The 13,048-nt window shown below is 44.6% G+C and overlaps 1 protein-coding gene across 1 annotated transcript; it reads left to right on the top strand.

Annotated features, from left to right (window-relative positions):
- Nucleotides 1-1,491: 1,491 nt before the first annotated feature.
- Nucleotides 1,492-12,767, top strand: Kpna2 (karyopherin subunit alpha 2). Its single transcript, XM_059272000.1, has 11 exons — nt 1,492-1,851; nt 3,080-3,177; nt 3,600-3,737; nt 7,408-7,496; nt 7,956-8,224; nt 8,573-8,667; nt 8,768-9,031; nt 9,216-9,449; nt 9,815-9,997; nt 11,781-11,930; nt 12,430-12,767. The coding sequence occupies exons 2-11, from the start codon at nt 3,103-3,105 to the stop codon at nt 12,520-12,522; spliced, it is 1,590 nt and encodes a 529-aa protein (XP_059127983.1). The 5' UTR covers nt 1,492-1,851; nt 3,080-3,102; the 3' UTR covers nt 12,523-12,767.
- Nucleotides 12,768-13,048: the final 281 nt, after the last annotated feature.

The raw sequence follows: 13,048 nt of genomic DNA, 5'->3' as shown, positions 1-13,048 counted from the left end.
TTAATAAACCATTTGTTACCGTATTTGCTGCTTCCATTGTCTTTTCACTTCCCAAGTAAACTGAGAATTTGACGCACAACCGGGAAACGTGGACAAATCTATAATCCCAGAAATAATGTTGAGGCAGGATTCCAACAGGTTTCAACGCTAGCCTGGGCCCCATGGTTGAGACTGTCTCAATACCACGCCCCATAATAAAAATTAAATAATCAACAACAGTATAAACAACAATATAATAATGATATAACTAATAACGATTATTAAAAGAAACCTACAGAGCCGGGCGGTGGTGGTGGCGGTGGCGCACGTCTTTAATCCCGGCACTCAGGAGGCAAGCAGGAGGATCTCTGTGAGTTCACGGCCAGCCTGGTCTACAGAGCAAATTCCAGGACAGCTAGGGCTACCCAGAGAAACCTTGTCTTGAAAAACACAAAAAAGAGCCACACAAATCCACTTTACTACTTTCTCCCAGTGACCAGTCCCTGCTAGTGTGTTCTGACGTGGAAAAAATGCAAATCAATGTATGTTAAGCTCTTTTATTATTTTGGTGGCTTTTTTGTGAGACGGGCTGGGGGTGGGGGGTGGGGGGGGTGGTGTCTCACTATGTAGCCCAGGCTCGCCTTGAACTCATAGCAATCCTCCTGCTTCTGCCTCCCGAGTGCTGGGATTAAAAGCCTACGCCTATTGCACCAGGCTAAACATTTTTTAAAGATAACGCGTCTAATAATAACGTCGTGTATTTGCTGAAGGACTGGGCACAGAGAAAGCAAACAGCACTGCCCAGCGTTCCGGCTTGGCAGAGTCCGCACACACCCCGCAGCGCTGCCCGGGGAGTTCCGGGGTCACCGTTCTGCAAGGCACTCTGGGATTGCGGGCCGCTCCCTGGTCTCGCGATGCTTACCCTCCTTACCACCCCACCCCCAACTTTTTTTTTTTCTTTCCTAAACCCGGTGTCCGTGCTTCCCTCCCCCCACCCAACGTGTTTTTCAAATCTGCCAATGAACGCACAGCTTAGGCTCAAACCAGCCAATCGGGATGCGGCGTCACCGGGAAATTTAAATCGCGCCGGCCGGCAGCACGAGGCACAAAGTCTGAGGGCTGAAGCGCGCTGGACGTTTCCAGGGCCGCCGACCCCGCAGCCTGAGAGCCCCGCACCGCCTTTCCTGGAAGCCTGAACCCGCTGTGCAGGTAGGGGCCGAGGCCGGTCCTGGGCGGCAACGGCCGGCCGGAGGGCTGAGCGGGCGGAGGGCGGGAGCAGGCCGCGCCGGGCCGTGTGCTGGGCCTCCCTGCTCAGGCGAGGCCTCGGGGCGGGGTGGCGGACCCAGCGGCTTGGTTTCGCCATGCCGGTGCGGGGGGGTCAGGCCTGGCGGCACCGGTCGCCGCGGAGGGCGGCGAAGGTCCGGGGTCCGGCGCGGCGCGGCCCCGAGGGTCGGCGGCGGGGAGACCGGCGGCAGGCGCGCGCCCCCGGCTGTCGCCCGCTTCCCTGCTGCTTCTGCCCGGGGAGGGCGACGGGGCTGTGGGCCGGAGGTGGAGGGGGCAGTTAAGACACCCCAGTTAAAACACGGGACCCGGGTCACCCGTGTCAGTGTCGAGGACGAGCACAGAGCAGTGAAAGCCGGCAGATTGTCAGAGGACTTTTGATTCCTGTCACTTTGTGGCGATCACAGCTGGGATGGATAGAGCGAGCCTCAGTGTCCACAGCTCGTGTCGTCCAAGCCGAATGCTTGCGCTGGAAATCTCTCGAGGGTGAACGAGAAGCCGAAGATGCCGGGCTAATGTCACGGCTGACAGCGATGGTTTTAGAAGGCTCTGTAATGTAACGAACCGATTCTTTACCTAACTTGAAAGAAGGTATCAGTATGTATTCATTTTGGCCATTCGTCAACAACAAAAAAACAGAACTGCATTTATTGCCTTAAGGATGTAGATTGTTAACTGTGAGGCAGCCGGGGTTCTCCTAGTTGGTGTTTTATTAACTAATGGAGTCTGGAGTGTAGAGCCCTGGCTTAATACGCTGCTGGACAGAGGCTTAAGCCTTTGAGTTTTTGAAAAGCAGCTAATCAGGATTGAGAGGATTTTCAGGTATATTAAAACAGTGAAACATGTTAATTTTTCTATGTTGATGACATCCTGACATGGATAATATTTTAGCTGTATTAGGTAGAATTCTTAAATTTTAATTTGTTTCTTTTTAGCCTATTAAAAACATTGTTAGTGCGAAATGTAAATTAAGTTTGTTTAAAAATAGGTTTCTGGCCGGGCGGTGGTGGCGCACTCCTTTATCCCAGCGTTCTGGGAGGCAGAGCCAGGTGGATCTCTGGGAGTTCGAGGCCAGCCTGATCTACAGACCAGGCACCACAACCACACGGAGAAACCCTGTCTCGAAAAACAAAACAACAACAACAAAAAAAAAAAAAAAAGAAAAGAAAAAGAAAGAAAGAAAGAAAAAAAAAATTGGTTTCTGATTCTGTCAGTGGTGGCCTCAACTGCCTTTAATTCCAGCACTGGGGAGGCAGAGGCAGGTGGATCTCTGTGAGTTCCAGGCCAGCCTGGTCTACAGAGTGAATTCCTGAAGAGGCACCAAAGCAGAAAAACCCTGTCTGGAAAAACCAAAGATGTGTGTGTTTCTGATTGACAGTTCCATTGCCAGACGGTTAACCCCTCTGCAGGAGGGCCTCTACTTAATGCTGTAGCCATAATACTGAAAACTTGTGGGTTTTTTTATTTGTTTACCATAGAGATGGAGTCAGTATATAGTTGATTTTTGCTATTGTATATTTCCATTTCTTGTTAAGGTAGGGTCTCCTGTGTAACCCTAGCTGGCATGGAACTCTATGCAGGCCAGGTTGGACTCAAACTCACAGAGACCTGCCTTCCTCTGCCTCCCAGGTGCTCTGATGAAAGGCATGAAATGGCTTCTGATGTATCTCCCCCCCACCCCCCCCCCAGCTTTGGAGCCTGTCCTGGATCTCACTCTGTAGCCCAGGCTGGCCTTGAACTCACAGAGATTCGCCTGGCTTTCTGCTGTATTCTTACTAAAAATATTTTTTTTTTCTTCTCACCTTCCCTTGTCTACCAGCTTTCACCCTTATTCCTGCAACCATGTCCACCAATGAGAACGCTAACTCACCAGCTGCCCGGCTCAACAGATTTAAGAACAAAGGAAAAGACAGTACTGTGAGTGCCTTCTGCCGCTTTCCTGTTAAACTTTTAAATGGAAGTAAGAAGGGGGTTTATAATATAACACACATTTTTGAGGTGTTGGATTGAATGCAGTACCTCATTAATGACAGGTGGGCTTTTCTATGCCTGAGCTTTATCTCTAGTCTTGGTTATTAAAAAACAAAAAGAAAAGAAAACTCTTAAAGCTGAAATTACTTATCTATTGTGTGTCTGTGTGAGTATGTAAAAATCTTTGTGCACACCTGTTGCAGATGCAGAGGTAAGAGGACAGCTTGCAGACTGGTTCCCTCCTCCCCCTAGCTCTGAAGGATTCAAGTCCTCAGACTTGGTGGCAGGTGCCTTTACCAACCAGATGAGGGATTTAAAAAAGAGAACTCAGATAAGATAGACAAAACAAGGTGTTCTCTTTTCTTCAGGAAATGCGGCGCCGCCGAATAGAAGTTAATGTGGAGCTGAGGAAAGCCAAGAAAGATGACCAGATGCTGAAGAGGAGAAACGTCAGCTCATTTCCTGATGATGCTACTTCTCCACTGCAGGAAAACCGCAACAATCAGGTAAATAGATTGGAGTTCACCTAAACCTAGAAAATAGGGGTAAATGGTTTTTGTTTGTTTTTCTTCTGTGTGACAGCCCTGGCAGTCCTAGAACTCACTCTGTAGCGCAGGCCGGCCTGGAACTCTGCCTGCCTTTGCCTCCTGAGTGCTGGGATTAAAGGCGTGTACCATTCTCCCACCCCACAAAGATAAATATTTCTTAGAAATTTGGAATTTTTTTTTGAGGGGGGTGGTTTTGAGACTGGATTTCTCTTTGTGGCCTTGTCTGTCCGAGAATTCTTTCTGTAAACCAGACTGGCCTTGTACTCACATCCATCTACCTCTGCCTCAGGAGTGCTACCACCATTGGCTAAATTTAAACATTCTTGGACATTCCTGGTAATCTACTTTTGACTATTGACTGTATGAAGGTAGTATGTTTGTTTTGTAAGATTTTTAGGTTTTTTGTTTTTGTTTTTGTTTTCCAGACAGGGTTTCTCTGTGTAGCTTTGCGCTTTTCCTGGAACTCACTCTGTAGCCCAGGCTGGCCTCAAACTCACAGAGATCCGCCTGCTTCTGCCTCTGCCTCCCGAGTGCTGGGATTAAAGGTGTGCGCCACCACCGCCCGGCGATTTTTAGTTTTTTAAGACCTGTATTTGTGTTTGTGTGTAAATATGTGCAGGAGGCCGGAGAGGTTACGTCCTCTAAACTGGAGTTACAGACAGTTATAAGCCACTTAATGTGGGTGCTGTGGACTGAACTTGGGTCCTTTGCAGGGTCAGTGCTCAGCCGTCTCCAGCCCCTGAGAAGATTTTTTTTTTTTCTTAAAAAGTTTTGATGAGTTTTTCTTACCTCCCCTCTATAACACAAGCTGATTCAAAGGTTTTTAATTTTTTTAAATTTTTTAGTTTTTGAGATAGACTCTCACTATGTAGCCATAAGTAACTAGGAACTCATGGAAATCTGCCTTTCTCTGCCCAAATTTGGGATTAAAGATGTGTGCCACCATGTCTGGCTGCTATTGTTAGCGAGTGTGTGTGTGTGTGCAGATGTCAGAGGACAGCTTGTAGAGGGGGTCCTCTCCTACCTTTGTACGGGTCCTAGGGGTCAAACTCAGGGCACTGGACTTGGGGGCATGTACCTTTACCTGCTGAGTTCTCTTTTCAGCTCAGTTTGTTATTACTATTATTTTTTAATGAGTTAGTTTTATGTGCGTTGGTGTTTTTGCCTGCATGTATGTCTATGTGAGGGAGGGTATGGGATCCCCTGGAGCTGGAGTTACAGACAGTTGTGAGCTGACATGTAGGTGCTGGGTACTGGACCTGGGTCCCCTGGAAGAGCAGCCAGTGACCTTAACCACAGAGCCATCTCTTCAGCCCCATTTTTTTAAAATTAATTAATTAATTTTTTTTGGCAGTGCTACAGATCAAGGCCAGAGTCTCACACATATATTCTGAACAAGCTCTCCCATAGCTATACTCCAGTGCAAATTTTTTTAGTTCTGACCTTTCTTCAAACTTGCTGCATTTCTAGCTACTAGCTAAATACCTTGACATGTCAGTTCCAGTTGAGAAACAGGACAAGTTTTTTGTTTGTTTGTTTTGTTTTTTTGTTAACTAGGGAACTAGGGATCATACCCAGGGTCTTGGGCTTAATAGGCAAGTATTCTACTACCATTTTTTTATTTTTATGATACAGCGTCTCAGACAGTGTCTTGCTGTATAACCCTGGCTGGTCTGTTATTTCCTCTATAGCCCATCCTGGTCTGGAACTCAACCTCAGGTCTGTGGCAGTCTCTATGCCAGGCAGTATAAAGCAGTGGTTCTCAGCCTTCCTAATGCTTTGACCCTTTCCATTGCTACTTCATAACTATAATTTTGCTACTGTTAGGAATTAGAGTGTAAATGTCTGTGTTTTCTGATGATATTAAGTGACCCCTGTGAAAGGGCCATTGCCCCCCGCCGCCCGAAGTTAAGAACTAGTTTAAGGTCGGGCGGTGGTGGCGCACGCCTTTAATCCCAGCACTTGGGAGGCAGAGGCAGGCGGATCTTTGTGAGTTCGAGGCCAGCCTGGTCTACAGAGTGAGCTCCAGTAAAGGCACAAAGCTACACAGAGAAACCTTGTCTCGAAAAACCAAAAAAAAAAAAAAAAAAAAAAAAAGAACTAGTTTAAAGTGTAATGTAATGATTTAGGCCTTGACACTTCACCCAGAGCATCTTCTAGTTCCGAAGCGCCATTCATGGAAAGTTCCCCATGATTGATACATACCATTTTTATTTTTTTATGCTATCCTTTACTGTACTTTTTTCTACATTTACATGTTTGGATACACATACACTTCCCATTATGTTAAAATTTCCTGCACCATTCAGTATAACAACATGCTCCATAGTTTTGTAGCCCAGGAAACAAAATAGGCTTGTATTATATAGCTTAGGAACCTGAAACTTATTACAACAAAAGTGCATAATACCACATTTCTTAGACTGTATCCTGTGTTGATTGATATCTGGTTGACATGTTCTTCCTGTTCAAAGGCTGCTCCAGGACGGCTTCCCCATAAATGGGACCCATCTTAGACTTTCCAATACTGTTCTTTGAAGCAAGATGATATTACACAGTCCTGGCTAGTCTCTGACTCAAAATATTGTCTCCCCAGTGATGACCTTAACAGGAGTAAGGCAGTGCTGGGCACTTAAGTAGCAATTTTCTTTTACCATTCTATGTCTTATACTTTCTGCTTATTACAATTTTCTTGTTCAATTCTAATCTCAGAGTAAAAGAGGTAATTGTTTTTGAATTAATAGTATATCATTGGATCCCAAACATCCCTTTTTCCCACACTTGTTTTGTTATTGTTTGTTTTGAGACAGGGTTTCACCATGTAGCTCTGGCTATGCTAGAACTAACTCTGTAGACCAGACTGGCTTCCATGTCACAGAAATCTACCTACCTCTGCCTCCTGAGTTATGGGATTAAAAGCATGGGCCACTATGCATGGCTCCAAACTTATCTTTTATTCTTTGAGAGTGTGTGTGTGTGTGTGTGTGTGTGTGTGTGTGTGTATATATATATATATATATATAAAATGAATTTTAGTCTTTTTCACCCTGTTTCCTGCTCTCATCCCATCTTCTGATGCTGAAACCCTTTTCCCCAACAAGTCTTCCTCTTCATGTCTGTTTTGTTAAGCTTAATTGTGGTGCCTGCATGAGAAAGGGTGGAAGCTTGTTTACTGGAGCATAGCTTGTCAGTGTATTTATACAGTGGCCTGGGTACTAGTTTGCTTTCTGTTGACTGAAAAGCGATGTAGTGGCATGAACAGGTTTATTTGGCTTAATTCATTAATGAGGGAATGAGGGCAGGAACTCGGGCAGAGACCATGAGGCAGTGGGTAGGGTGTTGCTGCTTTCTGACTGGCTCTCTGGCTCAGCTGGTTTTCTGTACAACCCAGACCCACCTGCCTGGGAGTCGGGCTGCCTGTAGTAGTCTGGACTCTCCCACGTCAGTCATCCAGATAATTCAGACATGCTCACTGGCTAATCTGAACAAAGCAATTCTTCATGTTGATTCTATATTTTATGCTAGACTAGGTTTGTCCAGCTGACAACAGAAACTAAACAGCATAGCATAGCATAGGTATATAATTTGTAGTATTAATAATAATACATAAAATACTATTTTCTTTTAGGGCACTGTAAATTGGTCTGTTGAGGACATTGTTAAAGGCATTAACAGCAACAATTTGGAAAGCCAGCTCCAAGCTACTCAAGCTGCTCGGTAAGTCTTGCAGGCTCTGGCATGCATGGCTAACCTAAGAAATGAACCTTCTTAGATGGGTGGGGAGCAGATGGGCTGAATAAAGTAAAGCCATCCAGTCCTGCTTCCATGAGAATTTATCTTAGGTGAATTTACTTCATTTTTGTGGAAATCAGAGGACAACTTGCTGTTCTCTCCACCTGTGAGTCCTGGGGATCGAATGCAGTTGTCAGGCTTAGTGGCAAGCACCTTTACCACTTAAACCATCTCACCGTCCCCTCCCCCCTTTTAAAAAGTGTGAAACAGGATCTCATGTAGCCTAGGCTGACCTTGAGCATACAATCCTTTTGCCTCAGTCTTGCCCATGTTTAGATTATATGTGTCTATATGTGTCAAGCACTATGTACAGGTTTTTAGACATCTTTCAAGGCACCTTGGAAATCAACTTTTAACTTTTGGATTTCTTTTGTTTCCTCTTAGGAAACTGCTTTCTAGGGAGAAACAGCCTCCTATAGACAACATCATCCGGGCTGGTTTGATCCCAAAATTTGTGTCCTTCTTGGGCAAAACTGATTGTAGTCCCATTCAGTTTGAATCTGCTTGGGCGCTTACTAACATTGCTTCTGGAACATCTGAACAGACGAAGGCTGTGGTGGATGGAGGCGCTATCCCAGCATTCATTTCTCTCCTGGCATCTCCCCATGCTCACATCAGCGAGCAAGCTGTATGGGCTCTTGGAAACATTGCAGGTACTTGTACTTAAAATTCTTTGGACTGAATTTGTCCATTGTGATTAAAGAAGGACTGTGTGAAAGGTCGTAATGACTTTTGTGTCAAGCTTTGAGCTTGCTTTAGACCTTTAAAGAGTGGAAGAGCCATCTAGCATGCCTACTGTGTTAGAGCATGTCTGACTGCAGTCAGCAGCTGAACATGGCTGTACTAGATAAGTAGATTCATTCCTCTTGCTTTTTTATTTTTTGAAACTGGGTCTCACTGTGTACACTGGCTGTAGACCAGGCCAGCTTGGAATTGACAGAAATAGATCCTAGGATTAAAGGTGTTTGCCGTCATGCCCAGCTAATCTTGCTCTGTTTCAGGTGATGGTTCTGTTTTCCGGGACTTGGTTATCAAATACGGTGCGATTGACCCATTGTTGGCACTTCTTGCGATTCCTGACCTGTCTTCCTTGGCAGTAAGTTAATAATATCATAGGTGAAGTCACTTAGTGCTAGGTTCTTACTTTCCCCATCTACTGAAGGCGAACCTGTAATTATAATTTTTCTTTCCCCTAGTGTGGTTACTTACGTAATCTTACCTGGACACTTTCAAACCTCTGTCGGAATAAGAATCCCGCCCCCCCCTTAGATGCCGTGGAGCAGATTCTTCCTACTTTAGTTCGTCTCCTGCATCACAATGATCCAGAAGTATTAGCAGATTCCTGCTGGGCTATTTCCTATCTGACCGATGGTCCAAATGAGCGCATTGAAATGGTGGTGAAGACAGGAGTTGTACCCCAGCTTGTGAAGCTTCTAGGAGCTGTTGAATTGCCAATCGTGGTGAGTGCTGACCTTTTTATCTATGAGCTTGAATAGTATAGGAGCGTACAGATACTGCCTATGATTTTTGCAGAAGTTTTAGAATAGAGAATTTTTAGAATTTTAGAATAGAGAATTTTTTAGCAGTACTGGAAAAGAATACAGCATAACTAATCTGCATCAACTTTTTTTTTTTTCTGTTTAGACTCCTGCACTAAGAGCCATAGGGAATATTGTCACTGGAACTGATGAACAGACTCAGATTGTGATAGACGCAGGAGCACTTGCAGTCTTTCCCAACCTGCTCACAAACCCCAAAACTAATATTCAGAAGGAGGCCACGTGGACAATGTCCAACATCACAGCTGGACGCCAGGACCAGATACAGCAAGTTGTGAATCATGGCTTAGTCCCATTTCTTGTTGGGGTCCTCTCTAAGGTGAGAGTGTAGGATTTAGTCAGATGCTGTTTATATTTATGACAACCTATATGCTTTAATCCTTGGGCGTGGGAGGCAGAGGCAGGAGGAGGATCTCTGAGTTCAAGGCCAGCCTAATCTACATTTCAAGCTTCAGGATAGCCAGGACTACATAGAGAGACTGTCTTAAAAACCAACAATAACTACTAAAGAGTCTAAAAGAAGGTCAATGCCTGCTCTCTACAGCCCTTTGTTAGGTAATAGACAGCACCTCCTAATGTTGGATAGAACCAGCAAGTAGTTGAGTCGGTGTCTGTGGAACACTACCTTTTGGAGTCTTACCGTTAGGACTTGTGAACTAAAACCATTTTCTTCTTGTTTATCAGGCAGACTTTAAGACACAGAAGGAAGCTGTGTGGGCTGTAACCAACTACACCAGTGGTGGCACTGTTGAACAGATTGTATATCTTGTTCATTGTGGCATAATAGAACCTTTGATGAACCTCTTAAGTGCAAAAGATACCAAAATTATTTTGGTTATTCTTGATGCCATTTCTAATATCTTTCAGGTAAGTCCTAACAAGGCTGTGTTTGCTTGAATTTGGGATTGACAGTTACTATTTAGGACTGGGGAGGGCACAGGTAAGTTTGATTACTAATTGTCCACAGAATCAGAAAGTTGTTTGTGTACAGCCTTACTTTACTAATTTACTAATGAATCCTTAGCTGGGCAGTGGTGGCACATGCCTTCAATCCCAGCACTTGGGATGCAGAGGCAGGTGGATCTCTGTGAGTTTGAGGCCAGCCTGGGCTACAGAGCTAAACAGAGAAACCCTGTCTCAAAAACAAAAAATTCTTTACATTTATTCCTTTTGTGTGTATGGGTGGGAACTGGAGTTATACATAGCTGACAGCTACCATATGGGTGCTGGGAATCCAACCTAGACCCTCTTCAAGAACAAATGCTCTAATCACTGAACCACTCTTTAAGGATGGAGGGTATCCTTTATGACAGGGTATCAAGTAGCTTAGGCTGGCTTGAACTCCCTATGTAGCAGAAGATGTCCTTGAACTTCTTTCTGATCCTACTGTCTCCACCTTAGATGTTCTTTTTTTTTTTTTTTTTTTTTTAAGATTTATTTATTTATTATGTATACAGTGTTCTGCCTGCACCAGATCTCATTATAGATGGTTGTGAGCCACCATTGGGTGCTGAGAATTGAACTCAGGACCTTTGGAAGAACAGTCAGTGCTCTTAACCTCTGAGCCATCTCTCCAGCCCTTAGATGTTCTTTACACACTTTTTGTTTGTTTGTTTCAAGACAGAGTTTCTCTGTGTAGCTTTGGAGGCTGTCCCGGATCTCTGTAGACCAGGCTGGTCTCGAACTCAGAGATCCGCCTGTCTCCGCCTCTCAGAGTGCTGGGATTAAAAGCACCAAGTGGAATCTTACTTAACATAATTTATGACTAATTCTTTTTTGTTTTGTTTTAGTTTTTTTTTTTTTTTAATCTGTATGAAGTTTTGCCTGCATGTGTTTAAGTGTGCCATGTGCATGCATGCCTGATATTTGAGGAGTTGAAGAGAGGCCCTTGAACCCCTGGGACTAGAGTTAGATAGTTGTGAACTGCAGTGTGGGGGCTGGGAACTGAACCCAGGTCCTCTGAAGAATAAGTGCTCTGAAGTGCTGAGCTATTTCTAGACATCTACCTGGTTCTAACTCCCAGTCACAAGGATTAAAGGAGAGCATCCTTGTGCCTGGTTGCTTTTTAAAGAAACTGTTATTTTGTGCTTCTGTTGTGCAGTTTTTGAGTGTGATGAACTTTGTGGATAAGAACAGCATGTTTCAGTGTCACAGAGTTGGCCATCTTTTGTATACTTCTCCACCTTGACCACTCAGATGGTCTGAGGTAGTGCTTTCACAAAATAATTTCCTGTTTCTATCACAGACCTGTGTACTGGAAAGTAGTGCTGCTTTGAAGTTGCCCTAGGAGACAGAGGCAAGGAGGAGTTTGAGGCCAGCCTGGGCCGAGGGTCCTAAAAGCTACATAGTGAAACATTGTCTCAAAAAACAAAAATAGCCAGGCGTGTGCAGGAGAGGCAGAGGCCCGCAGATCTCTTGAGTTTGAAACCAACCTGGTCTACATGGCAAATTCCATGCTGGCCCCAGCTACATAGACCTGTCTTAGAAACCAAAACCAGACAAAATAGCTCAAAATAAATATACAAAACAATTAAAACACCTCATTGGAGCTGGCTGGAATTTATGTCTGATAGATATTAACCCTTGTGGATGTTCTTATTCAAATAGATGAGGGTTAGGATAGTAACCTTGAATTGTGTTTTGTTTTAAGGCTGCTGAGAAACTAGGTGAGACAGAGAAACTCAGTATAATGATTGAAGAGTGTGGAGGCTTGGACAAAATTGAAGCACTACAGAGCCATGAAAATGAGTCTGTGTACAAGGCTTCATTAAACTTGATTGAGAAGTACTTCTCAGTGGAGGTGAGTAATGGCCGTCCGTGTTAACTTGGAAAGTATACAGGAATTCACAGGCATCCCCAGGCCCATTAGATTTCAGTCTTTGTGTGTGGTTCTTACATGACCCGGTACCTAACACAGAACAGTCAGTGCAGCCACGACTTCCTGTGTGTGTGTTTGCTCCTCAGATGTTGGCTTTGATGGTGTATGGCCAGCCTAGGACACCTCCAATATCCTGAGACTGAAAGTTTATGGGTGTCATTGTGAGGGTTGTGGAGAAGGGGGCCAACCCCAGGGCCTTACTCTGCTTGATAGGTCTCCTGTGGTACAGTTTGGGTAGACAGACAGCTGTCTGTTTTTGTTGATATCCAGAACCTTCTCCCAGGCACTAATGAGTCAGCTAAGCTTTTCACCAGCCCTCTTTTTCTTCTCCTCCTTGCAGAGTCCCTGTCTTAGAAGTGCAGGTTTTGTATACTGCTAAAGATGCCCCATGTTTACAGTTATGTTGTTTTACTATTTCCAGGAGGAGGAAGATCAGACTGTGGTACCAGACACTACCTCTGAAGGCTTTGCCTTCCAAGTTCAGGATGGGGCTCCCGGGACCTTTAACTTCTAATGTCCAGCTGAAGCACAAAGTTGCTAGCTATGTCCTGTGTTCTTCATAAATTTGTCTTACTGTTTCTCTACTAAGAACTCTTTTTAAATGTGGTTTGTTATTGTAGCACTTTTTACAAAGAAACTATACTTGAACAGTTGTGAACTGTACATACTATATAAAACTGTCCTGAGTTTCTTATTTCTATGTGGAATTTCGTATCCTGCAGTGTCCTGTAAATAAAGATTAGGTTCCAGTCTTCTTTACTCTGTGCTTTGCTGTTTTCTTACTTTAGGCCATTACTGTTGGAAATGAAGGGTGACCTAAGTTATCTGCAGTGGCTGACCAGAGGTGGCCCTGCTTGCAAACACTTCGATGTAAGGTTGTTGTCACCAAGGATGTGGAGTGGGCACTTCAGACTCTGGGCTGGCTGGAACAGCTTTCCTATCCCCCACAGGACTGGCAGCCAATGCCACCTGTCTCTGCCTAGAGGAGTTCTGATTAAAGCCTAAATTCAGTGACAGATCTTCTGATTCAAGTGGCATTT

The sequence above is a fragment of the Peromyscus eremicus genome, chromosome 8a (genome assembly GCF_949786415.1).
Source record: "Peromyscus eremicus chromosome 8a, PerEre_H2_v1, whole genome shotgun sequence".
NCBI classification, from domain to species: domain Eukaryota; kingdom Metazoa; phylum Chordata; class Mammalia; order Rodentia; family Cricetidae; genus Peromyscus; species Peromyscus eremicus.
Note: the sequence above shows the minus strand (reverse complement) of the source record. Positions and strands in the feature narration are given on the sequence as shown.

Coding starts and splice junctions, on each gene's coding strand:
- Kpna2 (XM_059272000.1), top strand. CDS start 3,103: ATGTCCACCAATGAGAACGCTAACTCACCAGCTGCCCGGCTCAACAGA. Junction 8,668..8,767: donor CTGACCTGTCTTCCTTGGCA/GTAAGTTAATAA, acceptor TCTTTCCCCTAG/TGTGGTTACTTACGTAATCT. Junction 9,032..9,215: donor CTGTTGAATTGCCAATCGTG/GTGAGTGCTGAC, acceptor TTTTCTGTTTAG/ACTCCTGCACTAAGAGCCAT.